Source organism: Panthera onca, chromosome C2 (genome assembly GCF_046562875.1).
Source record: "Panthera onca isolate mPanOnc1 chromosome C2, mPanOnc1 haplotype 2, whole genome shotgun sequence".
Lineage (NCBI taxonomy): Eukaryota > Metazoa > Chordata > Mammalia > Carnivora > Felidae > Panthera > Panthera onca.
This window is the reverse complement of record NC_138347.1, coordinates 82,831,212-82,856,156: the sequence shown is the minus strand read 5'-3', so window position 1 is coordinate 82,856,156 and position 24,945 is coordinate 82,831,212. Positions and strand designations below refer to the sequence as shown.

At 56.8% G+C, this 24,945-nt stretch overlaps 2 protein-coding genes across 3 annotated transcripts in view; both read left to right on the top strand.

The window, feature by feature from the left end:
- The first annotated feature begins 1,918 nt into the window (after positions 1 to 1,918).
- Positions 1,919 to 21,208, top strand: EPHB3 (EPH receptor B3). Of its 2 annotated transcripts, none has more exons than XM_060639410.3 (16): positions 1,919 to 2,514; positions 11,008 to 11,072; positions 12,447 to 13,119; positions 15,421 to 15,576; positions 16,326 to 16,676; positions 16,849 to 16,973; positions 17,152 to 17,311; positions 17,391 to 17,499; positions 17,830 to 17,909; positions 18,976 to 19,098; positions 19,221 to 19,468; positions 19,848 to 20,063; positions 20,175 to 20,324; positions 20,416 to 20,609; positions 20,713 to 20,868; positions 20,974 to 21,208. In XM_060639410.3, exons 1-16 carry the CDS (start codon positions 2,400 to 2,402, stop codon positions 21,080 to 21,082), a joined length of 3,030 nt encoding a protein of 1,009 aa, XP_060495393.3. In that variant the 5' UTR covers positions 1,919 to 2,399; the 3' UTR covers positions 21,083 to 21,208. The 2 variants fall into 2 exon arrangements, with proteins under 2 accessions (XP_060495393.3, XP_060495394.3); XM_060639411.3 differs by having other exon boundaries at positions 1,921 to 2,514; positions 17,857 to 17,909.
- Positions 21,209 to 21,785: 577 nt separating this feature from the next.
- The window catches only part of LOC132684285 (uncharacterized), a 39,739-nt gene continuing 36,579 nt past the window's right edge, over positions 21,786 to 24,945 (top strand). The window contains exons 1-3 of the mRNA XM_081790148.1: positions 21,786 to 21,789; positions 22,049 to 22,142; positions 22,575 to 23,612. Coding sequence (XP_081646274.1) covers positions 21,786 to 21,789; positions 22,049 to 22,142; positions 22,575 to 23,508 — 1,032 coding nt within the window. The 3' untranslated portion in view covers positions 23,509 to 23,612. The remainder of the gene's footprint in view (positions 21,790 to 22,048; positions 22,143 to 22,574; positions 23,613 to 24,945) is intronic.

Here is a 24,945-nt window from a genome sequence, read left to right as displayed (position 1 = left end):
CTCATGGCACCCCCTGCCTTAGCCCCATGTATCCACACATGTCTGTGGCTGGGAGGATGGACCTCTCTCAGAAGAATGTCTTCAAGTACCAGATCCATGACTTCATTTGCTCTAATGGAGCATCCAGGACTGAAACTAAGGTATTTCATGATCAAAGGATTAAGTATGACCATCTTGTTTCTGAGGCCACCTAGTATGTGATCCCTTACTTTCTGCCCCCCAGAAATCTTAGTGTAGCTGGGGAAGACTCAGAGGGCCCATGGAGGGATGTTTCTCTAACTAGGACAGTGAGAGGCTACACGGTGATATTCACAGACTTCAGCATGCATCAGAAGCACCCGGAATGCTTATTTAAGATACAGATTCCTGGGCCCTATATCCCAGAGACTGAGTCCCAAGGTCCAAGGTGGAATGGGTAGCTCAGGATTCTGAGTTTTTAACAAGCACCTCGGTGATCTTTAGGTCTCTGATGAAGTGGAATGAGTGAGTCTAAAAGCTATACAGTCCTGGATTCAAATCCTACCTCTGTCGCTTATTCGCACTATGACTTGGGGCAAGTCCCTAAGCCATTCTACATGTCAATTTTGTCTGTAAAATGAGGTTATAATAACATCTACCGCTTAATAAACAAAAGCTATTATTTCAGAGTGTTGATTGCACTTTGTAAATGTTTGTCAAGCAAAGGAGGTAGAAGTTCATTGTCAATCCAGAAACCCAGGGGTTCTCCATCTACCACATCTCTCTCAAACACTCAGTCACAAATCTCATGAATTCTACCTCCTAAAACATCTAAGACCTGCCCACTTTTCTCCATCCCCACAGCCTCCACCCTAGTCCAAGCCACCACCTGCTTCTACCTGACGACTGCACAGTCCTCTCTCCATCTCCCTATTTCCACCCTTGCCTCCTCCCCTTCTTTCCAGGGCAGCCCTGCTAATCTGATATAGCAATGCCTCTGCTTCAAGCTCCAGCTCTCAGGAAGGCCTTGAGTCTAAAAACAACTCTTTTGGTCCCCCACACCTACTTCTAAGCCTCCTTTCAGCTCTTCTCAGCCTCTAACTCTACACTCAAGATATTCTGAACTTCTTTCAGATTCCTTTAGTGAATATCAGTTTCTCTTGCCACAGGGACTTCATGCAAAGTGTGTTCCTGTGTCTGAAACAGCCACGCCACCCCCATCCTGTCCCCAAACACACATCTTTCACCTACTACTCATTTTTCATCTTTCAGATGAAATGTCATTTACTCAGGGCCAGACGTAGCCATTCCCCTCACAGGTGCTGTGGCAACTCTGTCCTTCCTCCATAATCACACCTGTTATACTCTGTTGTGATGACTTCATGCCAGCCTCCATCAGTAAACTAACTCCAAGAGAATGAAAAATCTGTTGCTCTAGCAGCAGCAGTAATAGAGTCTATGCTCAAAGGACGACGAAATACCCTGCTGAATGAATAAATAAATAAATAAGCAGAAGACCCTGGTCGCAGGATGTGTTGCAGATGGGCGTCCCCTTGATAGTGCCTCAACTCAGTTTAGGATATGGACGTGTCTGGAGAGAAGACAGCCACGTGGGGGCGTCTCTGGGCAGGTACAGGCCACAGGGGGGCGCCCTCAGCTCGTTGTATGTGACTGGCACCTCTTTAGACTCAGGTTCGGTTACTAATGGCCAATGGGAGATAGGAGGCGGGGTTTCCCTCTGATTGACAGTATCGCTCCGCCCAATCTAATTCATCTTTTTCTTGGCTCCGCCCCCTCCAGGCCTCGGAGACGCTGAGGGTGGGCCTGATGGAGGCGCCACCAACTCAACTCCGCAGAGAGCTCTCGAGGCCGAACAAGCGCGCCTGGCGGTCTGTGAGTGGGCGGCCTGCGGTGAGGGGTGGGGCCACGGCGCTGACAGGCAGGCGGCCGGTCCCGCCCCTCTCGACCAGAGCGGCAGCGCCAGCGCTGGGGACCACAGAAGTGAGTACGCGAGCGGCGCAGCAAGATCCCTGCTCGGACCCCGGACGGTGAGCGCACCCGGTGCCCCGAATCCGAGGCGGGCCCGCGGCAGGCCGCCAGATAACTGTACCCCTAACTACCACCACTTGCGCCCTCCTGCCCCGGCCCGCCTCCCGGAGTTCTCCGGCTCCGAGCTCTCCAGCGCCCGGGATCCTCCTGGACCGGTCCATCCAGATTGCCGCGGGACCGACCTGCCTGCATCCCCCAGCATCTACGGGCTCGGGCCGCCGCCTCGGTCCCGGAGCCGCCCGCCTGGATTGCACCCTCTTCTCACCCGGACCTCCTGGGACCGTACGCGAGCGTTCCTCGGAGCCCGCGGAGCGGACCCTCCCCCAGGTGTCCCCAGCCCCGCCGGCGCGGCCCGGCGCGGCCCGGCTCGGCTCCTGGAGCCCTCCCTGGCCATGGCCCGAGCCCGCCCGCCGCCGCCGCCGCCGCCGCCGCCGGGGCTCCTGCCGTTGCTCCCTCCGCTGCTGCTGCTCCCGCTGCTGCTGCCCGCCGGCTGCCGGGCGCTGGAAGGTGAGCGGCGTCGGGGGGTGCGTCCAAGGCTTACGGCGCCCGGGGTCGCCCGCCCTTGGGCCAGAGTGGACCCACGGTGTGGGTCAGATGAGGGCTGGGCGCACGTCGGAGGAGGCTCCGTCACCCGCGCCGCTCCGGGGGCCGGAGGATGGGTGGGGAGGACGCCCCCGGAGCTGCCTTGGAGGCTCCAGCTGGCTCCGAGGCCCGCGGTCGGCGAGTTGTGGACCGCAGGCGGCTTGACTGGGGTGGAGCGTCCCCGAAAGTCACGGCCCAGCTGCGAGCTCTTGTGGGCGAACTCCGCACTCGCCGCAGAGAAGAGGGGCCCTCGGCGGCCGCGGGAGGCGAAGAAGTGGGGGCGACCCACCAGGCGAGGCCGGGCCTCTGAGACTGCCGCGGGGTTGTGGCGGGTGGGGGCCAAGCGGACTCCCGGGTTGGGGGGCGGCGTTGTTTCGGAACCCGTTGGAGTTGAGCGAGAGGTGTGAGTGCCTACACCCCTTTGTCAGGGGATGACTGCGGGGGTGGAGAGGCGGGGGCCTGTTATTGTTTATGGTTTATGGAGCGCCAGTTACACACGAGGTGCAGTGTGCAGTGGCCATCCACACTGCTATGCGGCTCTCCCTCCGCCTTCTAGCAAGACATCCGAGTGCTTGGGTCTCCACTGAACCCCTGAAGTTCTGGGGTTTGCCCCATTAGCCGGTGGGAAAAGGCTGAGTTTCTCAATAGACTGTGTGAACTACCCAGACGGTGCTGATGCTGAGGGGGTAGCTCCAACTTCCAGATGACTGTATTTGTGTGAACAGGATGCTGTTGGCCCTGGTGGGAGAGCTCACACATAGGCCACTTGACACAAGCCTTGGGGACAGAGAGCCACTGACGCTGGTCATACAGGATAGACACACACACACAGAGTTTCCAAAAATTTTGGAGCCATTAAATGAGGGAAGAAAAAAACCTTCCTTAATGTGGAGGGAAGAACCCACAGAAATTTGGGGGAAACTGGAGCACTTATTTTTGGTATCTTTAACAACAGATCTAGTCACTTTCTTAGTACAGGAACAAAAATATGAATTCTGTGTAAGTTGGTCTGTTCGTATGTTCACAGTAACCGTAAGGGTTGGAAGGAAAAAAGAACACAGTTCCGAAAGAAAGGCATCTTCTGGTGCTTTCTGATTTTCTTTAGGGGAAAAACGTTCCTATGAGCCCCCACCCCCTTTTAGCTCTGAGCCCACTGGTGCTGACTGACCGATTCACACGGGTGGACACATGCAAATTCAAGCAGACACAGTGAGGTCGCGCCCACATGTGTGTGATAGGATCTCAGGCGTGAGAAACCAGTGTGGGGCTTTGTTGTTGATTGCCTCAAGGGTGTGAGCCAGGGAGCCTGTTGGAGTTCCCAGGTCTGTGTCTCTGTGTCTTAGCCCAGGAGAGGTGACACAGACACACACTTAGGGGCTGTGTGTGCCAGGAGCAGGGCCCGTGTTGTCAGGTGTGGTGGGTGCTTGTGCTGGCAGTGGGGTGGAGGGGGTGTGGTTTGGGTCAGGTGCGCAAGGGCTACCTGAAGAGGCTCAGTCCTTCCCCCATTCCTCTTTCCCTCCCCCTTTCCCCCCTTTTCACCCCTCACAATCAGCTGGACCCTCAGAGGCAGGCCGTTGCTGGGAGCTGGCATCCGGGCCTCCAAGCCAAAGAGCCGAGGGGCTGACCAGGAGGCAGAGAACTGATGAACAGCAGCAGCAGCACAGGAAACAGAGGGCAGCAGGGCCACTGCCCCAGCCGTGTTCCCCCTCCCCGCTCAGCTGTGAAGTGGGATCCCTGGGACTACTCCCTGGCTAGGTGGGTGGTGGCTAGGAGGCCAGGCCAGTGTGGGGTGCCCCTAGGAAGTAGCAGCGCCTTGGTGTGTGGCTTTTACCTGTTCCTTCACTTTCGCCATACCTCAGACCTTAGGGTTTTCAGTGTGTGTGCGGGACTACGCAAAGAGAAAGATGCTTCAGGGCTCAGACCCACACTCGGAGGTGTGCCTACCCACCCCTCTGTCCTCCCTCACTGTGACATGGGATAGTGATAGTACCCACTATCCCTGGAGTGGGTATGGACTGAGTCCATAACGTGTTGTGGGGTGCTTAGCACACAGCCATTATTATTCGGGGATTAACTATTATTATTCTAGGATCTGCTCCATGAGGAGGGGCAGAAATGAAACTGGTGTGTGCCTTACCTGCTGGAGGGAGTTTAGAGGAAGGAGTGATGGGGGCAGGAAGGTTGGTCTGGGGAGAAAGTTGTCTCCCCACCTCCATCTCTCTTCAGCTCTGGGAGGGATGGGATGGGATGGGAAGAGAGCTAGGTGGGGGACAGCCGTCCCTGCGTCCCGCCCATCCCCCAGCCCTGTCTAGAGCTGGAAGGGTGAGATGGGGAGACTTGGTGGTCCTGAGCTATGGCCAGCGGGGAGGGTTAGGTGGGTCCCTCCCCACTCCTAAGCTTTATGGGCAGGGTATCTAGCTTCTGCTCCAGCTTTCCATTTGGCTTTGCCAGGATTTGGTTTGCCCGGGGCCTAGGGGGAGCCTTTTGGCTCTCTGAGTTATATTTAGGCCCGGTGTCCTGAGCTGTGGGTGCTGTGTCCTCATGGCTCCATTGGTTAGGTACTGTCTGGCACCTGGTTGTTCTGCCTCCCTACACACTTGGGGTCCACCAGGACTGCATCCAAGGACCTCATTGGTTTTACCTGAGGATGGAACCAGGGTCCTTGCCCCCTCTCCTTGGTTAAAGAAACACCCCTCCCCTTGCCCTCTGATTGCTTACCTCCCCCCTAAACACAACACAAATTGCCCTCAGATTTACCCTCAGTCATAGGGAAACAGGGCCATCCTGTTGCTCACTCTCCTTTTGAGTAATGTTTCCCAGTGCCCCGAGCCAAGATCATTCTCCCCTTCGGTACCAAGAACCGGAAGGTGAACAGACCAGGAAGGTGAGCAGACCCAGAACGGGCATGAGAGGAGGAAGGGTGTCTGAGCGTTAGGGTACTTAATACCCCAGATAGCATGGAGAAGTCTGCTGAGAGCCAACCCTTTTGAGAAAAGAGAAACCATTCCCAGATGTGAGAGGTGGGGACGGGACAGCCGCCCTCCCAGCCAGGCTGTGTTAGCTGAGTAGCCACTGCAGTGCGCCTGGTCCCCGGGTGGCAAGAGACAGTGTGTGAACCCCTCCCTCCGTCAGAGGCAGCAGCAGTGGTCCCTGAGGAGGTGCCAGCTGAGAGGGGTCAACAGGCCTGGCATTTCTGTGGTTTCTTACTTGTAGAGTTGCCTCTGGTGCCCCCCACCCCATCCCTGTTTGTCATGAGCTGGCACTTAAGAGCTGCCACTGAAGGACAGCGGCAGGTATTCGGGGGAACCAGTTTGCTCGTCACTGCCTTCCCTTTAGCCAGAACTGCTGCAACTGCTGTCTCTGTGGCCTCAGCGGCTTGGAGCTAAAGCCTAAGCTGCCGTGGGCAAGGCCTCTGCCACCCGGCCTTACACTAATTAAACAGCATGAAGAGGCTGAATCACCAGGCCTGCATAGTTTGAAAATTGTAGCCCTGCCTGTTGTGCTGAGTCAAACTGGTTTGTCGGGATTGGGCAGCTGGGGAGGTGGGGGGGGGGGGGGGGACGGGACAGAAGAGACTGGGTACAGCTGGGCACCTGATGGGGTGAGAGAGGCCCCCTACCCCAAGGGCTGCCCTGGCCCTGGATCTCCTATCACCTCCTGCCCCCAGACTCCTGGCCAGGCTTGCTGTGGCTGGGATCCCAGGGAAGGGCTCAAAGGCCTCACAGAAGGGCTAGCTGTCCATCCATCCTGGCTGGCTGGCTGGCAAGGCAGGGACTGGGGCGGGGGGCATGGGTGAACACTGAGGCATCTGGGCTCCTTGCTCTGTGCTTTTTCCTCCCTTCTCCCTTTCAGGTTTATTTAATTATAAATCCCCACGATCTGAGGGGAAGAATGGAAAACAAAATGTGTTCTCTGTTTTGAGATGTTCCCCTCCCCTGCATCCCAGATTTGAAGGCCAAGGGGCCATGAGCGGGGAAGGGAGAGGCAGCCCTGGGGTGAGTTAGGCTCTTCTAGGTCCCATAGCAGGAGCCCCCCAAGTCCCCTTCCTCCACAGGCTGACCACCCTGATTGTGCAGGTTGGTACATGCTTATATACACACTGACACAAAGGGTAGGGACAGGATGGAAGAAGACCGGACAGATCCCTTGGGTTGGTTGCTTGAGGTGGGAACCCCAGCAAGGAGAAGGGGGACCACCTCAGGGCTGGCATGGGGTTTTCTCCCTCTCTTTGCAGCCAGGGCTTTGCACCTTCTTGTCCAGACTCTACTCCTCTGTCCACTTGCACCTGCACACTGTGCTGGGCCAGCCCAGAAGCGTGACCTTCTGTGTCACCTCAAAGTCCCTGATCTGGAGCTTGGGCTTTATGCTTTTATCTCTGGAGGTTTTTTGTTTTTTTGTTTTTTTGTTTTTATTTCCTGGGTCTCACTGACACGGAGCAGTGTGCTCTGTATGACCTGGAACCTGGGGTGCTGTGGGGTCTGGCAGCTCCATAAAGCTGTGTGTACTTGGCCCTTCACCAGGGCAGTGGCAGGCTTCCAGCTGGTGCCTCTGCACCAGGGCCACCCAATGAGGTCTTCAGACATAGTCTGGGTGCCCATTATATTCTCCTCTTGCTGGGTGCCCAACTTGTGTGTGGAAGTATTGCCTGAAGCTCCTGGGGCTATGTCTCTTCATGATGCCACCCCCTCCCTAAGGGCTCAGTGCTGGGGTCAGTGCCATTGTACTGGCAGGGAAATGGCCTGCTGCTTGGGCAGGGGCTGTCCCTGGGGAGGCCACACCCACCCACACCCAAAATCATCTTCATGTCCCTGCCCCACCCCCAGCCTCGGGACCAGTGACTGCTTCGGCCTGGGCCAGGGCCCCAGGAAACAGGTCTGGGGCTTGCTTCTTCCCTGCACCTCTGGCCAAGACTGGCCTAGCACCTCCGCTTTCTTAGCAGACACTGCCCCTCTCCTAGCCCTACCTCCACCCCACCTGAAGACTCCTCTCATGGAAAGAACATGCTTGCAGTGTGTGTGTGTGTGTGTGTTTGTGTGTGTGTGTGTGTGCGCGCACACGTGTGTGTGTTGCACGTGCATGGAGGATGCACCTCTGAGGCTCTATACAAACGGTAGATGTTGATATTTGTACTGCGTCTGCAGGCTCCTGTGGCCTGTTTCAGTGCAAATGGGCACCAGCGTGTGCAGCTGATGCTAGTTGTGTGTGACTGCATAAGAGCACGTCACTGAGTCTGTAGAGAGAAACAAACTGGTGTTTGTGGTTGCATTTGACCACACTCAAGACTGTGACTTGTGGCCGGCAGTCGTGTGCAGTTGGGTGTGTAAGGAGAATGTACTATTGGGTGTGCGTGCCCTCCGTATATGCATATGTCTCTGGAAATCTGCACATATGAAGACTGTAAGAGCGAGTTTTTGCCTAAGGCAAGCCAGATCTGTGTGTAGGAAAGACTGTGTGTGAATGCCTAAGGAAGGCTAATCTATTTGCACCATATGCATCTGTGTGTCTGAAAAAGGCCGAGGCCGTGTATGAAGCGGCATGTATGTTTGTGGGCGGCTGTGGCTTTGTGTGTTTTTGTCCACCATATGTGTTGACTTGCCATTCTTTGGCCCCAGTGGCAGAGAATGAGCCCAGGCACTGAGGACTGGGTAATGTTCGTGCGTGTGTGTATTTGTGCACAGGCAGGAGCCGCACAGCTGCCGCCACGTGGCTGTGCTCCGTGGCCCTGTGGAAACCTGAAAGGGGTGCGGCTTCCCTTCTGAGCATTGAAGCCCCAGTCTCAGAACGCCCCCAAGCCTGCTGTCCCCTTCCATTTTCGGTTTTGAGGGGCTGGTGGGGGGGTTTCCAGCCTGATGGAGCCCCGTATCCGAGAATGGCTGCCCTGTCCACCTTCTGGTTTCCCTCCGGCAGCCACATGGGGGGCAGAGGAGGATGGGGGTGCGGTCGCCAGCTGGGGAGTTTGGCAACTGCTCACTCAGTCCTCTTTTGTCCTTACCCTGTGCATCTCATATCCTTTACCTCAGCGTGTGTACATGCACATGCACGCGGGGCACACACATAGCAGAGAAAAGGTGGGCTCTGTTGGGTTGGGCCTGTCCTTCCCAATGCCACAGACAGATGGATTCTGGGACCTCCTCCATGCCCTTCCTGAGGCTGGGACACAGGCACCTCAGGGTCTCCCTCTTGCTGAAGGGGAGCAGGCCCCTCCCCTCCCCCAGAGAGTAAGCCCCCTCCCCACCAGGGTGACCGGAGCCCTTCCTCAGGCACACATGACTCGAAATCCAAGTCCTCTCCTCATTAATGGGAAAAATGTGCCGAGATTGAGCGATGGCCAAGGCTGAGCGATGGCCAAGGGCCGATCCCCGCCCCCTCCCTCTCCCGCTCCCCAGAAATTAAACAGAAATGAAGAGCCTCCCTCCACCCCTGCCTCCCCCCACCCCTCCCCCTCCCCACCGTCCCCTCCCTCCTCTCAGAGCCAGCACAGGGCTTGTTTTAAACTGTGGAGGAATCTGGCTGGAGGGGGGAGGGGGCTGAATATTTGGGTTTAAACAGTTCCAGATGGGTTTGGCACAGGCTGAGCAGAAGGAAGTGAGGGAGAGGGAGGAGGGAGGCAACTCGAGGGAGCGGTGGGAGCCCCTGCCTGCTCGGGCGGGCGGGCGGGTGGCGGGCAGCGGGCAGACAAGCAGGCGGACTGGCTGGCTGGCTGGCTGGCTTGAGGGGGGAGGGGGCGCACTTGGCTCCACTGGCTCCAGGGACAGGAATACTCTGGGCTGCTGTCTGGAGAAGAGGCCACTTGGCAACCTCCCTCTCTATCTCTGTCTCTTTGGGCCTCCCTGTCTCTCCACCTCACTGTCCTCAGCTGGCCACCCCACTGTCTGGTCCTAGCCAGCCGGCTCTATCCAGATCCGAGCCTCTCGCCATCCACCCCAGCAAGGCCCCTGCTCCACTGCCTCTCTCCCGGCCTGTTTCTGGGCCCCTGCTTCTGCCCATCTCTCCTTCCCTCCCCTACCCCCCTGCCAAATGTCTGTGTCTATCTGTCTGTCTGCCAGAAGGGCCCATCAGGCCACCGACGATGAGGCTGGGAGAGCTCACCCTGCAGCCAGGCCCTCCAGGGACCAGTCTCCTCTGGTGGAAGATGAGGGAGCCTCACTCCCCCTGTGTCTTACATGAGGGTCTGGGGCCACAGCTGCCTCATGCACCATCCTCAGCTCAGACCCAGACTGCAGGAAACCAGTGCCGGCCGCGAGCCTGGAACCTGTGGGGTTCAGGGCTTTCTCCTCCTGGGCAGCCCTGACCTGCCCCCTCCAGCTCAGGGCAGAGGGGAGGACTGCTGGCTGCCCTGTCTCCCAGGCTAGAAGGAAGGAGTTGGCATCTTTCCTCTCAGAGAGCCAGAATCCAGAACCCGATTCCTAGGGCAGTGAGTTTATGTTGGAAACCTAAATGGGCCCCCCCTTTGGCTGAGCAGGGGGAGACAGATAAGAAGTGGAAGCTTGGAACAGGATCGGTGCTGTGACAAAGCCCCTGGTCCTGGATGCACAGAGGAAGACATCTAGCCTTGATTTGGGGGTCCAGGGAAGGCTTCCTGGAGGAGGTGACAGTTTGAGCAGGATTTAAAGGATACATAGGAGCTTTCTCGGCTTTCTTTATTCCTCCTTTCCCTGTTCTCCCCTTCACACTGCACTCAGAGTGCCCTGGTTAAGGGGTTAGTTGTGGAGTCACACCTGCGTTTGAGTGACATTTCACCCCAAGTCCTAGCAGTTTTGCCTCAGGCCACATAGAAACTTTATCTGGGCCTCAAGCGTTCTCACCTGTAAAAGAGGTGCACCCACAGCACCTTTATTTATCTGAGGATCGTAGGAAGAACTGAACTAGCTTGCAGGGAGCTGGTCTGGGTCTTGCTGGCCCTCACCCCGCCCTCAAAGAGCATTCCTGCCCCATCCCCTAGAGGAGATTGAGTGGGAGGTTGGGTGGGAGCAGGCTCTGCTCCCGTAACTGCCCTCCCCTTCCCCTGGGCATGTGTGGCACTGGGCCTTTGTGTTGGGAATGGAGTCAGGGGAGGCCTGGGCAGCAGGGTCTGAAGCATAAGGTCCTTTGTTCCAGGATAAAGGGCCTGCCGCCCCTTTGTGTGGAGATTAGCAGAGCCTGTAGGTGTGTGAACTGGCCCCAGCTCTTGCCTGGGGTCAGCAGCAGACACCTGCCTCCCGCTGGCCAACCCGACCTGACTTCTTTGGGGCTGTGACATTTCCGGAGATGGCTGCAGGGTCTTCTCCAGGGCAGGGTAGCCGAGAGGACTTGGGGGTGGGGTGGGATGGGGCGGTGCCTGCTGAGAATCATTCTCCGGTGTCCTGGCCTTTCCTGAACAGCCTCTTTCTCGCCATCCTGAGCGTGGCCTCTGACCTTTGTTCTTCTGTTGCTCCCCAGAGACCCTCATGGACACAAAATGGGTGACTTCTGAATTGGCATGGACATCTCATCCAGAAAGTGGGGTAAGCCTCCCCCACCATCTCCCCTCAGTGTTGGTTGCCAGTTAGGCCACTCCCTACTCCGGCGGCCATTCCCCTCGCCTCACCAGGGCCGGAGAAGGGCTGCCCCTGCCTATCAGGTTCACCTCCTTCGCCATTCCTATCCTCTGCTTCTGTCACCTTCCTTCTTTGCCTATGGGTGTTTCACACCCTCTCAGCCTTCAGCCTGCCTGTGTCCCCCTCCCCATACACACCACCTTTGTCCCATTCTCCCTCTGCGCGCCCCTCAGCCTGCCTTTAGCCTACCCCCATCCCTTCCCTGCATGACTGCTCTTTGTGTGTCTTCTCCAACCATCTCCCTCCTTCCTGGGTCCCTGGGTAGGGCACTGGCTTGGGGACCAGAAACCTTGGTTCCAGATCTCTAACTTGCTTTGTGATTTTAGCAAGGCAGTTTACCTTTCTGGGCTTCCATTTCTTCACTGTTAAATTCCTGTAGTTCTGACATTTCTAAAATACCCTTATTAACCTCCCTAGGGGCACCTGGGTGGCTCAGTTGGTTAAGCGTCTGACGTCAGCTCAGGTCATGATCTCACAGTTCGTGAGTTCGAGCCCCGCGTCAGGCTCTGTGCCAACAGCTCAGAGCCTGGCGCCTGCTTAGGATTCTGTGTGTCCCTCTCTCTCTGCCCCTCCCTGCTTGTGCTCTCCCTCTCTCTCTCAAAAATAAGTAAATAAACTTCAAGAACAAACAAACAAACAAACAAACAAAAACCTCCCTACGTAGCCTACACAACTGCACTAAGCTCTGAAACGCTGGGGTGGGATGACACCACAGTCCCTCATTCACCAGGCCAAACTGTGTGACCTTGGGCAAGTCTCTCCCTTTGAGGGTCTTGGCTTCCTCTTCTGGAGAGTGAGGACAACAGATGTACCTTCTCATGGAGTTGTTGTGAAGGTTAAACGTGATTGTGATTGCCCTGTATTGGACATTGTTACAAATCCATTATATATGTTAAACTGACTTGATTCCCTACCACCTCGTTTACATCCAATCCCAGCCTCATTTTACAGACAACGAAACGGAGGCGTGAAGATAACAAATACTATCGCTAATACTCCTGTAGTACTTACCAATCGTTCTGTTCTGAGTTCTTTATTCGTTTAAACTCCCTTATTCCTTATTCTCGCCATGTTGCTGATGGGAAAACGATGGTACAAGGAGGTTAAGTGACTTAACCCATAGTCACACAACAAGAACTGGGATTGGAACCCATGTAGTCTGCGTGCTCAGCCACTACACCACAGAAGCATCTCTGTGAAGTGAATACAGATCTGGGCATGTGGTAAGCACCTGGCAAATGTTGGTGCTCATTCCGTCTTTTTCACTTGGTCTGTGCACAGTGGGAAGAGGTGAGTGGCTACGATGAGGCCATGAACCCCATCCGCACGTACCAGGTGTGTAACGTGCGAGAGTCAAGCCAGAACAACTGGCTCCGCACGGGGTTCATCTGGCGGCGAGACGTGCAGCGGGTCTACGTGGAGCTCAAGTTTACCGTGCGTGACTGCAACAGCATCCCCAACATCCCTGGCTCCTGTAAAGAGACCTTCAACCTCTTCTACTATGAGGCTGACAGCGATGTGGCCTCGGCTTCCTCCCCCTTCTGGATGGAGAACCCCTACGTGAAGGTGGACACCATTGCTCCCGATGAGAGCTTCTCGCGGCTTGATGCTGGCCGTGTCAACACCAAGGTGCGAAGCTTTGGGCCGCTCTCCAAGGCCGGTTTCTACTTGGCCTTCCAGGACCAAGGTGCCTGCATGTCGCTCATCTCTGTGCGTGCCTTCTACAAGAAGTGTGCATCCACCACCGCAGGCTTTGCCCTTTTTCCCGAGACCCTCACGGGGGCTGAGCCCACTTCTCTGGTCATTGCCCCTGGCACCTGCATCGCTAATGCTGTGGAGGTGTCAGTGCCACTCAAGCTCTACTGCAATGGCGATGGGGAGTGGATGGTGCCTGTGGGAGCCTGCACCTGTGCCACCGGCCATGAGCCAGCTGCCAAGGAGTCCCAGTGCCGCCGTGAGTGGGGACTGGTCTGGGGGAGGAGGGGAGGACTTGGGCCAAAGCCACGTACTGCCTCCTACCTGCTACTTCCTACCTGCCAGTCAAGGAGGTCTGGCTTCAGGTCTGAGGCGGATGGAAGAAAGGGAAGAGGGGTATCAGGTGCATAGCATGTGGTGCAAGGGGGGAGATGAGCGAAAATGAGGAGACATACTAGAATAATAAGAGAAAGAATAGAACTCAAGACAGAGGTGGAGAAACATGGAGAATCCTTGATAAGGAGGCAGCTGGTCAGAGAGTCAGGAAGCCAGCAGAGATACTTTGTTTGGCCCCAGGTAGACACTTCACCTTGGAAGTACTAGATGATCCCCAGAGCTGTGGGGACAGGGGCTGTGGGTACCTCATGCTTGTCCCTTTTACCTTGAGGTCTCATTTCCTTGAGAGGCAGTATAGATAGCATAGCGGTCAGGGGCCCGGTCCCTGAAGTCTGAGTCCTCACTCTGTCAGTTAGCACCTGTGGGACCTTGAGCAAGTTCCTTAACTCTTGGAACCTTGGTTTCTTCATGTGCAAGATGGGGACAATAATGATGATTGCTTTATAGACTTGTAGTGGGCTTAAGCAAGTCAATGCATGTGAAGCTCTTGGAACAGTACCTGGCACGTGGTGACACAAGTACCACGTAAGTGTCAGCCTTGGCTCTCAGGAGCCCTGGGATGCATGGGCGACAGGGATTCTCTTGTCCTTATTTCATACAGGAGGAGGTTAGGAGACTTGTCTGTGGTGGCTTGCCAAGACTCTTAAGACCTTACAGTGTCCTAGACTTCCAGCTATAAAACCCATTCACGAAGGGTTCTCATTTGAGTGTCATCACAGTCCTGTAAGGTAGATTCCAGTTATCTCCCCTATTTTGCTAATAAGGAAACTGAGGCTCAGAGAACAATTGTACTCAAGGCATCATAGCTGGGAATGTGGGAGCTGGGGCCACAGCCTCGTCCATGCTCTACCATGCAGGACAAGATGCCAAGGGCTTTGTCTACTAACCCCTCTGCCCTGGTGCTTGCAGCCTATAGCTCCGAGGGGTGGGAGCTGGCTCTTAGCACAGCCCTAGGTATGAGGGGGCTAGGGGCCCAGCCTGGCTGGAAAACCCAGGGTTGGGTGTTGTCATGGCAAGGTGAATAGTGCCTTGCCCGGCTCCTCTCCACTTCTCTATGGGAACCTGCCCCAGACTTCCTCTTCGTAAGTGGAGAAAGGGGGTGGGGGTGATGAGCCTGACAGCCTGAAGAGGGGCTAACACTCTCCAGGTCCCTGACAGGAAATATATGCTGGTTCCCATAGCAACCAGCCTGGCCTGGCATCTGCCCCCTCCCCCACTGGCTCAAAAGAGCTTGGGTGGAATATCACCTTAGTGAGGGGAGATTAAACCCCAGAGAAGGGCATAGCCCCAACTCTGGGCATTCCATATTCTAGATGACCTCCCCAGAGGTAGTCATATAGGGATAGAGTGGCCACATGCTTTTGAGTGTCCGGGGCAGGCCTGGCTTATGCTCCTTATAACATGATTATTACTAGCGGCCCTTTTCACTCCCAAAATATTCCAATTTGAATAATAAATTATATGGCTGTCATAGATATGCGGAATCCCACAGCCCAGGTCCAGGGGCCCAAACGTAGATGGCAGGAGAGGAAGCAGAGTCGAAGGGATGTTCAGGCACCCATCCCTGGGCTCACTTTGGGGCCAGGGATGCCCTTTGTGGCTGCTTTGGGGCCTCTGAACTCCCGGTGACCCCAGCCTTCCTGCCTGCTGTCTTCTATTCTTACTCCTCTTCGGCCCCCACCCGTGCCCAAGGCAGAAAGGAGCTGCTGCCTGGCTCCTGGTGGGTGGGGAGAGAGACTGGTCCTGTGAGCGGGGCTGTTCTGGGGTGGCCACGAGGATCCTAGGAGTGATTTTCCTCCAGCTTCAAGGAGGGGCGGGAGCATCCTGGCAGAGTAGGGTGCTGCCGGCTTGCCAGTGGTCTCTTCCCCACCCCTCCTCTTCCTTCTCTCTCTCTTCCCTGCCTCGACAAGCCCAGGCTGCCCAGGTGATAGGCCTGACGTCTTCGCCCATGAGGCCCCAGGGTAGGGGTGGGGGGCCGGGGCGGGGAGGAATCCGCTGACGTGGGGTTTCCACAGGGCAAAAGGGCCTTTTGTAGCTGCACTGGAGTTAGGCAATCCCAGTGTGGCCCCCACAGTCTAGGAGGTAGAGGGGCCAAGTCCTGTGCTGGGGGAGGACCAGATTCTCACGGATCTGAAGAGCATGTCCCTCCTCTTCTCCCCCGCAGCCTGTCCCCCTGGGAGTTACAAGGCAAAGCAGGGAGAGGGGCCCTGCCTCCCCTGCCCCCCCAACAGCCGCACCACCTCTCCAGCTGCCAGCATCTGCACGTGCCACAATAACTTCTACCGTGCAGATTCGGACTCTGCAGACAGTGCCTGTACCAGTGAGTGAACTCCCGGCCTTGCTCTCTCCTGCCCAGGGCCTTCTGTTTAGGGGCCTAAACAGTTGCCATGCATATCCGTTTTCCAGATAGGGAAACTGAGGCTTGGGCCTGGAAACAGTGACTGGCCCTGAGCCAGAATCCAGGTCAGCTGGCTCAGCCTTTCCACCAACATTGAACAAATGCCTACTAGCTCCTAGCCAGGCATCAGGAGTCCCTGGGAATTCTAGTCCCTTGCTCCTTGTGCTGTGTAGAACTGCCGTTCTCTTGGCCCAATGCTAACCGTTGGCCTCATATCCCTGGGGCAGCCTAGTGTCCTGCCTTCTCCCTGCTGCGGCCTTTGGTGCCAGCCATTGTGCCAGGCGGCCAGGAATGTGGCGGAAAATAAGATACAGTCACAGTCCTACAGGAGCTTGCCACCTGGTGGGAGAAGCACATGTGAAAACAGATAATGACCATATAATGTGTTAAGTGCTGGGCTGGAAGGATGCCCAGGAATTGTGTTACGGGAGTGCAGAGGACAGGAGGAGGAAGAATCAAGGAAGGCTTCCAAGAGGAGGTGACACCTCAAGTTGGGCCTTAAAGGCTAACTACAGTCTTCCCAGTGAAGAAGTGTAGGAGAGATATTCTGCTTATTAGAGCAGAGACCAAGGCAAGGAGGTGGGAAGCAGCTTGTAGTATGCAGGAACTCTGGGTGGAAGGGTGGTGCTGTGGCCCAAGTTCACTGCCCTCTCCCTCCACCTTCCCTCCAGCGGTGCCATCCCCTCCTCGGGGTGTGATCTCCAACGTGAATGAGACCTCGCTGATCCTTGAGTGGAGCGAACCCTGGGACCTGGGTGGCCGGGACGACCTCCTATACAACGTCATCTGCAAGAAGTGCCGTGGGGGCCCTGGGGCCACGGGTGCCTCAACCTGCTCTCGCTGTGATGACAATGTGGAGTTTGTGCCTCGGCAGCTGGGCCTGACAGAGCGCCGGGTCCACATCAGCCATCTGCTGGCCCACACGCGCTACACCTTTGAAGTGCAGGCAGTCAATGGCGTCTCGGGCAAGAGCCCTCTGCCCCCCCGCTATGCGGCTGTGAATATCACCACCAACCAGGCTGGTGAGGAGGGGACACGGGAGGGTAGGGCCTGGGTCATTTTCTCCCACACAGAGCTTAGGTTGCCCAGGGCTTATCAGTGGACCACCAGGGGTCCCATGGGAACTGGGTCCTTGGGAAGGATGCCAGGGCCCAAGGAGCCCATTGTGAGCCCCTGCCCTGTCTCTTCCCATAGCCCCATCTGAAGTGCCTACTCTACATCTGCACAGCAGCTCAGGTAGCAGCCTGACCTTGTCCTGGGCACCCCCAGAGCGGCCCAACGGAGTCATCCTGGACTATGAGATGAAGTACTTTGAGAAGGTCAGAGCCCTGAGGGGCAGGAGGATGCCTTGGGGTGAGAAGATTACCCCCAGATAGGGTCAGGGGCCCTTGGGAGCCAGGTCTCAGGTACTGAGGCAGCCACAGGTAGGCCCAGGGCTGGCGGGGGCTGATGAGCCTCAGGACCCACTGAGGTGCCTCATTCCTCCTGGTGTTGCAGAGTGAGGGCATTGCCTCTACGGTGACCAGCCAGAAGAACTCCGTGCAGCTGGACGGGCTGCGGCCTAATGCCCGCTATGTGGTCCAGGTCCGTGCCCGCACCGTAGCTGGCTACGGGCAGTACAGCCGTCCTGCTGAGTTTGAGACCACAAGTGAGAGAGGTACGTAGCCCACTGTGCCTGCTCCCACTCACCTAATACTTTCCATCCCCCCACTTACCAGTCCCCTCCTGGTCTCTAGGCTCTGGTGCCCAGCAGCTCCAGGAGCAACTTCCCCTCATTGTGGGTTCTGCCACAGCTGGACTTGTCTTCGTGGTGGCTGTCGTGGTCATTGCTGTTGTCTGCCTCAGGTATTCTCAGGCCCGAGTTGCTCCCATGGGCTGGCAAGAGCTTCCCTTTGGCACCATAGAGCCCACATGCCACAGAGGCCCTTGGTGGGCCCAGGCTCTCCTTGCTGGCAAGGCCCTCTCTAGTTCACGCCCATGTCCTCATACTGTCCCCTGCCTTTTCCCCGGCAGATCCCCTGGGGGACCAAGTCCACCAAGCCCCTTACCCGGAGACCCAGTGGCTGCTGTTACCACTGACTGTGGGACCAGACACCGGGCCGTCCCTTGTGCACCCTGGCCCTCTTGTGAGCCCGAGGGTTCCCTGAACAAAGGGAGCTCTTGGACTTGTCTCAGGCCTCGCCTCCATCCCGCCCCCTCCAGGAAGCAGCGGCACAGCTCTGATTCGGAGTACACAGAGAAGCTACAACAATACAGTGAGTTTGTCTCTTCACCCTGTTTCCTCCCCCGGCCCCCAACATTCCCTTGGTCCCTGCGGGGCTGGGAGATACCGTCTTCCCTGCCTGGGGTTTCGTCCATTGTACTTCTATCCTGGACAGCCCCTCCTGCTTCCACTCAAGGGCTGTTTCCTGAGCCCCTGCCTCACTCCTGCTAGCCCCAGAGGTGAATGAGAAGTGACCCCTCTCCTCAAAGGCGGTTAATCCTATGAGAAAGACAAGAATCGTACACACAGGAAAAAAAGGAAAGAACAATTAAGTGTTAAGTTGGGTGTTCCTGTTACCAAGGACAGTAAGAACTCAGAAAAGAGGAAGCCTTCCTGGAGGAGGTGGCCTTGGGCTGAGCTACGCCAGGCGGGTTGAGCAGGGTTTAGACAGGTGGGAGAGAGCATTCCTGGCTAGAGGAGCCTCTGGAAGGCAGTGGGTGGGGTGGGGAGAGTGCCCGACTGTGGGGGCAGTGAGAAGACTGGTTTGACAGCTGCCAGGGAGCAAGGCTGGGTAGTTGTGGCCAGTCGTCAGAGGGTCGTGAAAGGCAGGCAGAGGAGTTTGGACTTGACTCCACCATAGGTAATCCGAAAGGCTCTCAAGCTTCGGAGTAATACAATGCGAGTATTGTTTTAGGAAGACAGGTATGCTGGATAGATTGGTGGGAAAAGTCCAGAGGCAGAGAGCCCAGCTGGGAGACTATTGCAAGAGTCTGAGTGTTGAAGGTCTGGATAAGGTCAGGGGCAGTGGGAATGAGGGGAAGAATGAATCTGAGAGAGGTTTTGACATGATGAGAGATGAGAGAGAAAGAAGAATAAGTTCCTCGGTGTGTAACTTTTATGGTCACTGATTCCCACGGAGGGGATGGTGAGGAGGGGCCCAAATGGGACTCCAGCAGAGAGGAATATGGAGCAGACTTACGAGGGAGAGTGAAAAATGTGCTCCCATCAGGGGCAGAGCATGGGGCAGTACCCTGGGCCTGAGGGTGCAGCCTGAAGAGTTCCCTCACTGTCCCCAGCCCTAGCCCAAAGTCCCTCATGCCCACTTTTCTTTCCTCTAGTTGCTCCTGGAATGAAGGTTTATATTGACCCTTTTACCTACGAGGACCCTAATGAGGCGGTGCGGGAATTTGCCAAGGAAATCGATGTGTCCTGTGTCAAGATCGAGGAAGTGATTGGAGCTGGTGAGTCCCCCTGGGGCACAGTGGGGAGGAGAGGCTGGGGTTACCCTGGGGAGGGACCGGCATGCACTGGGGACAGGGCCAAACCCAGAAGCCACTTCCTACTTGTGCCCTTTGCCCTGCAGGGGAATTTGGGGAAGTGTGTCGGGGTCGCCTAAAACAGCCAGGCCGCAGGGAGGTGTTTGTGGCCATCAAGACGCTGAAGGTGGGCTACACGGAGAGGCAGCGGCGGGACTTCCTAAGTGAGGCCTCCATCATGGGTCAGTTTGACCACCCCAACATAATCCGGCTAGAGGGCGTGGTCACTAAAAGTCGGCCAGTCATGATTCTCACCGAGTTCATGGAGAACTGTGCCCTGGACTCCTTCCTCCGGGTAAGAGGCAGCTCTCTCAACTCCCTCCCCTCCCCCAGAGAGCTGGGTTGGGCAGACCATACCCTCCCACAAGGTTAGACAGACCCTACCCTCTTCAAGTCTGCAAATATTCACCGAGGTGGCATGGTGCAGGGAAGCAGCCAGGGCCTCAGAGCCAGAAAGACCAAAGTTCTCATCCTGACTCCGTCCGCTACCGCCTGTGCGACCTCAGGCTTTACTTAATCTCTCTGCGTTTGAGCTACCTTGTTTGTAAAATGAGAGTGGTCGAGCTATTTGGATCCTCACTGGGGTTTCCTGGGATGTTGTATACACACAGTTGGGCACGCCCCGGGCCAGCAGGGAAGTGGTGGGCCCACCTGAGCCTGTGTGTTGCCTCTAGCTCAACGACGGACAGTTCACAGTCATCCAGCTGGTGGGCATGTTGCGGGGCATTGCCGCTGGCATGAAATACCTGTCCGAGATGAACTACGTGCACCGAGACCTGGCTGCCCGCAACATTCTTGTCAACAGCAACTTGGTCTGCAAAGTCTCAGACTTCGGCCTCTCCCGCTTCCTGGAGGACGATCCTTCTGATCCTACCTACACCAGCTCCCTGGTACAGGAAGCAGCTGGGAGGGAGACCGGGGGCGGGGCCAACCAGGCAGGGGCTCGGGGCTGGGGACCAGCCCCGAGTCATAGGGTGAAGGGCGTGTGCTCCCCCCACCAGGGCGGGAAGATCCCCATCCGCTGGACTGCCCCAGAGGCCATAGCCTATCGGAAGTTCACCTCTGCTAGTGATGTCTGGAGCTATGGAATCGTCATGTGGGAGGTCATGAGCTATGGAGAGCGACCCTACTGGGACATGAGCAACCAGGATGTGAGTGGGGCCAGCCAGAGTGGTCAGGTGGGTGGGAGCCCTTGTGGGGCAAAACGGCGGCTCATGCCAGGTTTCCCTATTCTCTGTTCAGGTCATCAATGCTGTAGAGCAGGATTACCGGCTGCCCCCACCCATGGACTGCCCCACGGCACTGCACCAGCTCATGCTGGACTGCTGGGTACGGGACCGGAACCTCAGGCCCAAATTCTCCCAGATCGTCAACACCCTGGACAAACTCATCCGAAATGCTGCCAGCCTCAAGGTCATCGCCAGTGCCCAGTCTGGGTCAGTATTTCTGCCTCTTTTCCCACTCTGCTTTTGAGGCAGCAGTCCTACCCCTGCTTCCCTTGCCGTCAGGATTCACCAAGTCTCTCTCTTTTCCCCACAGCATGTCACAGCCCCTCCTAGACCGCACGGTCCCGGATTACACGACCTTCACGACAGTTGGTGACTGGCTAGATGCCATCAAGATGGGGCGGTACAAGGAGAGCTTTGTCAGCGCGGGGTTTGCATCCTTTGACCTGGTAGCTCAGATGACCGCAGAGTGAGTGTGCCTCGGATTTGGTGGGGTAGGGCAGGGGGACCTGTGCAGGGCCCAGAGTGGTGGGCAGGAGGGGAGGGACTGACCCTGCCCTTGGTCCATCTGCAGAGACCTGCTGCGGATTGGGGTCACCTTGGCTGGCCACCAGAAGAAGATCCTTAGCAGTATCCAGGACATGCGGCTGCAGATGAACCAGACACTGCCCGTGCAGGTCTGACACCTGACTCCCACGGGGTGGGTACTCCCCCCAAGGACTGTGCAGGGACTCTGACCAGCCGGCTGGACTTTTGGACTTTTGGATGCCTGGCCTTAGGCTGTGGCCCAGAAGATGGAAGTTTGGGGAAGGCCCAAGCTGGGACTTCTCCTACAAGCCTGTGCTCCCTCCCCAGGAAGTGTGTCCCAAACCTCTTCATATTGAAGATGGATTAGGAGAGGGGGTGATGACCCCTCCCCAAGCCCCTCAGGGCCCAGGCCTTCCTGCTCTCCAGTGGGGGATATCCACCACCTCAGACTTCGCTGTTCTTCAGTGCTGAAGGTCCTGGCAGGGTCAGGTGGAGGATAAGCCTGGGTTCTATAGGGCCCAGCCCTGGCAGGGGTCTGGCCCCCCAGGTAGGCAGAGAGCAGTCCCTCCCTCAGGAACTGGAGGAGGGGACTCCAGGAATGGGGAAATGTGACACCCCATCCTGAAGCCAGCTGGCACCTCCAGTTTGCACAGGGACTTGTTCTGGGGGCTGAGGGCCCTGCCCCACCCCCGCCCTTGGTGCTGTCATAAAAGGGCAGGCAGGGGCAGGCTGAGGAGTAGCCCCTTGCCCCCCAGAGACTGACTCTCAGAGCCAGAGTTTGGGTGTGTATGTGAGTGTGTTTGTGTGTGTGTGTGTGTGTGTGTGTGTGTGTGTGTGTGTGTCTGTGCATGCACGGACATGGGTGAGTGTGTAAAAGATTGGCCCTGTGCCCTGCAGTGGGGCCAGCTGGGCCGACAGCGGAATAAAGGCAATAAGATGATTCTCTTGCCCCTTCTCTTTGCACCTCCTGAGGCGGGATTCTCTCATGACCTCAGGTTCACAGTCCCTCAGCGCCAGCCCTCTTCAGAATTCTCTGGAGTCATTGGGAGACCAGTTTTGGGCCTAGCCAGGCTCACCTTCCCTTTTGTGCTTTGGCCTTATTGCATCTAACTTCTTGGAAGTGGGTGGTAACAGTAGAAAGCAAACTGCTCCTGACTTCCTGCCTTCTCAGGCCCAGGTGTTCCTGGGGCCAGGGCAGATGCTGGAGTCGGCATGGTGTGACAGAGCCCTTTCACACCCATTGTCTTTGAGGGAGTGGAGGGTGGAAGGGGTTGGTCAGCTCCCAAGGTCACGTGGTCTTGGACAAAGGGCTCAAGAGGCCACTGGTGTTGAGATGCAGAGGCTAGCTCCTTTCAGCAAGCATCAGACCGGAAGTGTGTGTACTCTTTACTGAGCGCTTACTATGCTCCAGGCACCGGGCTAAAATGCTCCATTTATACATGGATCTTTATTTAATCTCACAACAACCAGCCAAGGAAGGAAGTATTTTTATCTCTTTTTTACAGAGGAGGAAAGGGAGAGGTTAAGTAACTTGCCCAAAGTCGCTGAGCCAGTAAGTGAGTCCTGGGGCTGGGATTCCCACCCAGAGACTGCCTGCACACTTGAAAGGTTCAGAGGATAAATAACAAGAACCAGGGAGAGGATTAGGAAAACAGCTTCTGGAAATGTCAAAGGAGAAATTGTTGGGGGGGCGGCGCTCAGAGGCCCCTTGGATGCAGAAACACACAGGTTGGAGGGAGGCAAGTGCAGTCGTTTTTCCCAGTGTCAGGAGGGACACTCTGGCAGTAAACCTCTGCAGGGCGTGGAACAGGTTTCCAAGGTACCCGCATTCCCTAAATCAGAGTCTTGGCTGGACCCGGTAGGGGGAGGGGCGTGGACAAAGCCCCGTAGATCTCCGGGTTCACGCGCCGCGGGCCCCACACATCTCCCGGACATTTCCTGGCAGGGCAGAGTTCTCAGTGGGGGAGGTAGTCCGGGGTTGGCGCTGCTGCGGACGGGGAGGCAAGGGGTAGCTACTTCAGGCGCAGGGGAGCAGGCCCTCGGAGTCGGGCGGGCCAGCGAGCTGAGAGCAGGCGCAGGGGAATGGGCGGCGGGCGGCTCGCGGTGCGGGCTCCCCGCCCGCTCCAGCCCCTCCGCCGCGCACTCCCGCGCTCCGCTGCTCCCGCCGCGCCCGCTCCTTAGTATTCCCCCCACGGAGCCGAGCGCCGCGCTGCAGTGGCTGGTCCGGGGGAGGGGCGCCCCGTCAGGCTCTGTTCTCCGCGTCCCCCAGGGTCGGGAGGTGGGTGGGCACCGAGCTCCTCCGCGGAACCCTCCTTCCCTGGCTGGGGACTGCCGAGGGTGGGGGGTGACGGGGACGGTGCGCTCCCCTCCCGCCCCCCGCCCCCCCAGGTCGCCTTGGACCCAGGCGCCAGAGCTGTCAACAGCGCGAGGTGTCTCGGGCGGCCAGGGGAGGGGACGCGGTGCGGAGTGGCGTCCTGCACACCCCACGCCGCATTCCCGGACTGAGGGTACAGATAAAGGGGAGGGGCCCTCCAAGCGCCTGCTTAAGTGTCCACTTCCTGCTCCTGAGGCTCCGAGGTGAGGAAGGGCCCGTGGCTCATGTCTCCTGGACTGACTCCCTCAGCGCCCTACCCGTCACTTTAATAGTCTTAGCGGGAGCCTGGGATGGGGGCTCCACCCGGAGAGGTAAGATATCGCCCCCTACTGGGTCCGCAAGGAGGGCGGGATGGTGGACGTAGAGCGCCACCGGAGGAACTGGGGGCCAGGAGCCCTACAGAGAGGGCACTTGGTGTGTGCACCCCAGGCCGAAGATTTCTAGGGATGTCGAGGGACGTCTTGACTCCAGAAGTCCGGGGTACGTAAGGCATTCTGTTGGATGTGCCCTATGCAGCTCATCGCACATACCTCCCTCCATGTGTGTTCAGATTTGTACTCCCTTGCATGCCCACCTCTCTCCTTTCACTTAACCACTGAAACAGCAGACAGGGACACCCTACACTTACCCAAGCCATACCCACACCATGTGTCTAAGTCACCTCCTTTATTCAGGTTCACACGTCCTCAGTTATAAGACCCTCTGTCCCAACTACCCAACCTACACGCGGCTAGAGCTTCCGTGACTGAGAAGAGGTGGGGGAAGGGATGCAAAGACCACAAAGCACTAAAGCCGACCCCTCCTTGAAGGCCCTGCTCTGGTGCATTCCCACCTGGGAGGCCTAACCCAGCTAACCTGTATCTCCCTGGGGGTTGGGTTGAGTCCTCAAGACCTCTGAGCAGTGATGCAGGGAGGGGTGGGGCGTGGTTAGGGGAGAGAAAGAATGAGGGTATTCAGGAGGGGTCTGTCTTTTCTGGGGACAGAAAAGGAATGAGAGGTAGTGCAGTCTTATTCTGCCCAGTCTTAGTTAATTACACACTCCTGGGGGCAGAAAATTAGATCTCCCAAGTTAGTGCTTAAAAAGGGAAGCCAGTGGGAGGAGGGAGTATTGAGGCTGGGGGAGAGGCACTCTGGCACACCTCTCTTATCCCATCTGCCCCAGAGGGGCAGTTACAGCCTCAAATGACCTAAACTCAAGAGTATGGACGGGTAGGGAAAGTAAACTGCTCTAAGCAGTATCTCCCTCCAACAGGGGTGGCTCCAGGGAGAAGGACCTGGACAGCAGCCCTTAGATCTAAGCCTGAGTGGCCAGACCCTGGATTAGAAACTGGAAATCTGGGGGGACTGGGGTAGTGTAGTGGGAAGGGCTGCAGATTTAGAGTCTAGGCAGACCTGGGGTCAAGGCCCAGCTTCCTAGTCTGTGACCTTGGGCAGGTTGACTTCTCTGTGCTTCAATGCTCTCATCTGTATAAAGGTATAGTAATCATTCCTACTTCATGAGACTGTTACAAACATTAAGTCAGTTAATGAATGTAAAGTATGTGCCAAGATCATAGGAAGTACTCAAAAATTGCAGCTAATATTTTTATTAGTATGAAGTGTAAATAACTTATAGGAAAAGATAGGAAAATGCTGAATAGTGCT

Coding starts and splice junctions, on each gene's coding strand:
- EPHB3 (XM_060639410.3), top strand. CDS start 2,400: ATGGCCCGAGCCCGCCCGCCGCCGCCGCCGCCGCCGCCGCCGGGGCTC. Junction 15,577..16,325: donor TGCAGACAGTGCCTGTACCA/GTGAGTGAACTC, acceptor CCTTCCCTCCAG/CGGTGCCATCCCCTCCTCGG. Junction 20,869..20,973: donor GTAGCTCAGATGACCGCAGA/GTGAGTGTGCCT, acceptor GTCCATCTGCAG/AGACCTGCTGCGGATTGGGG.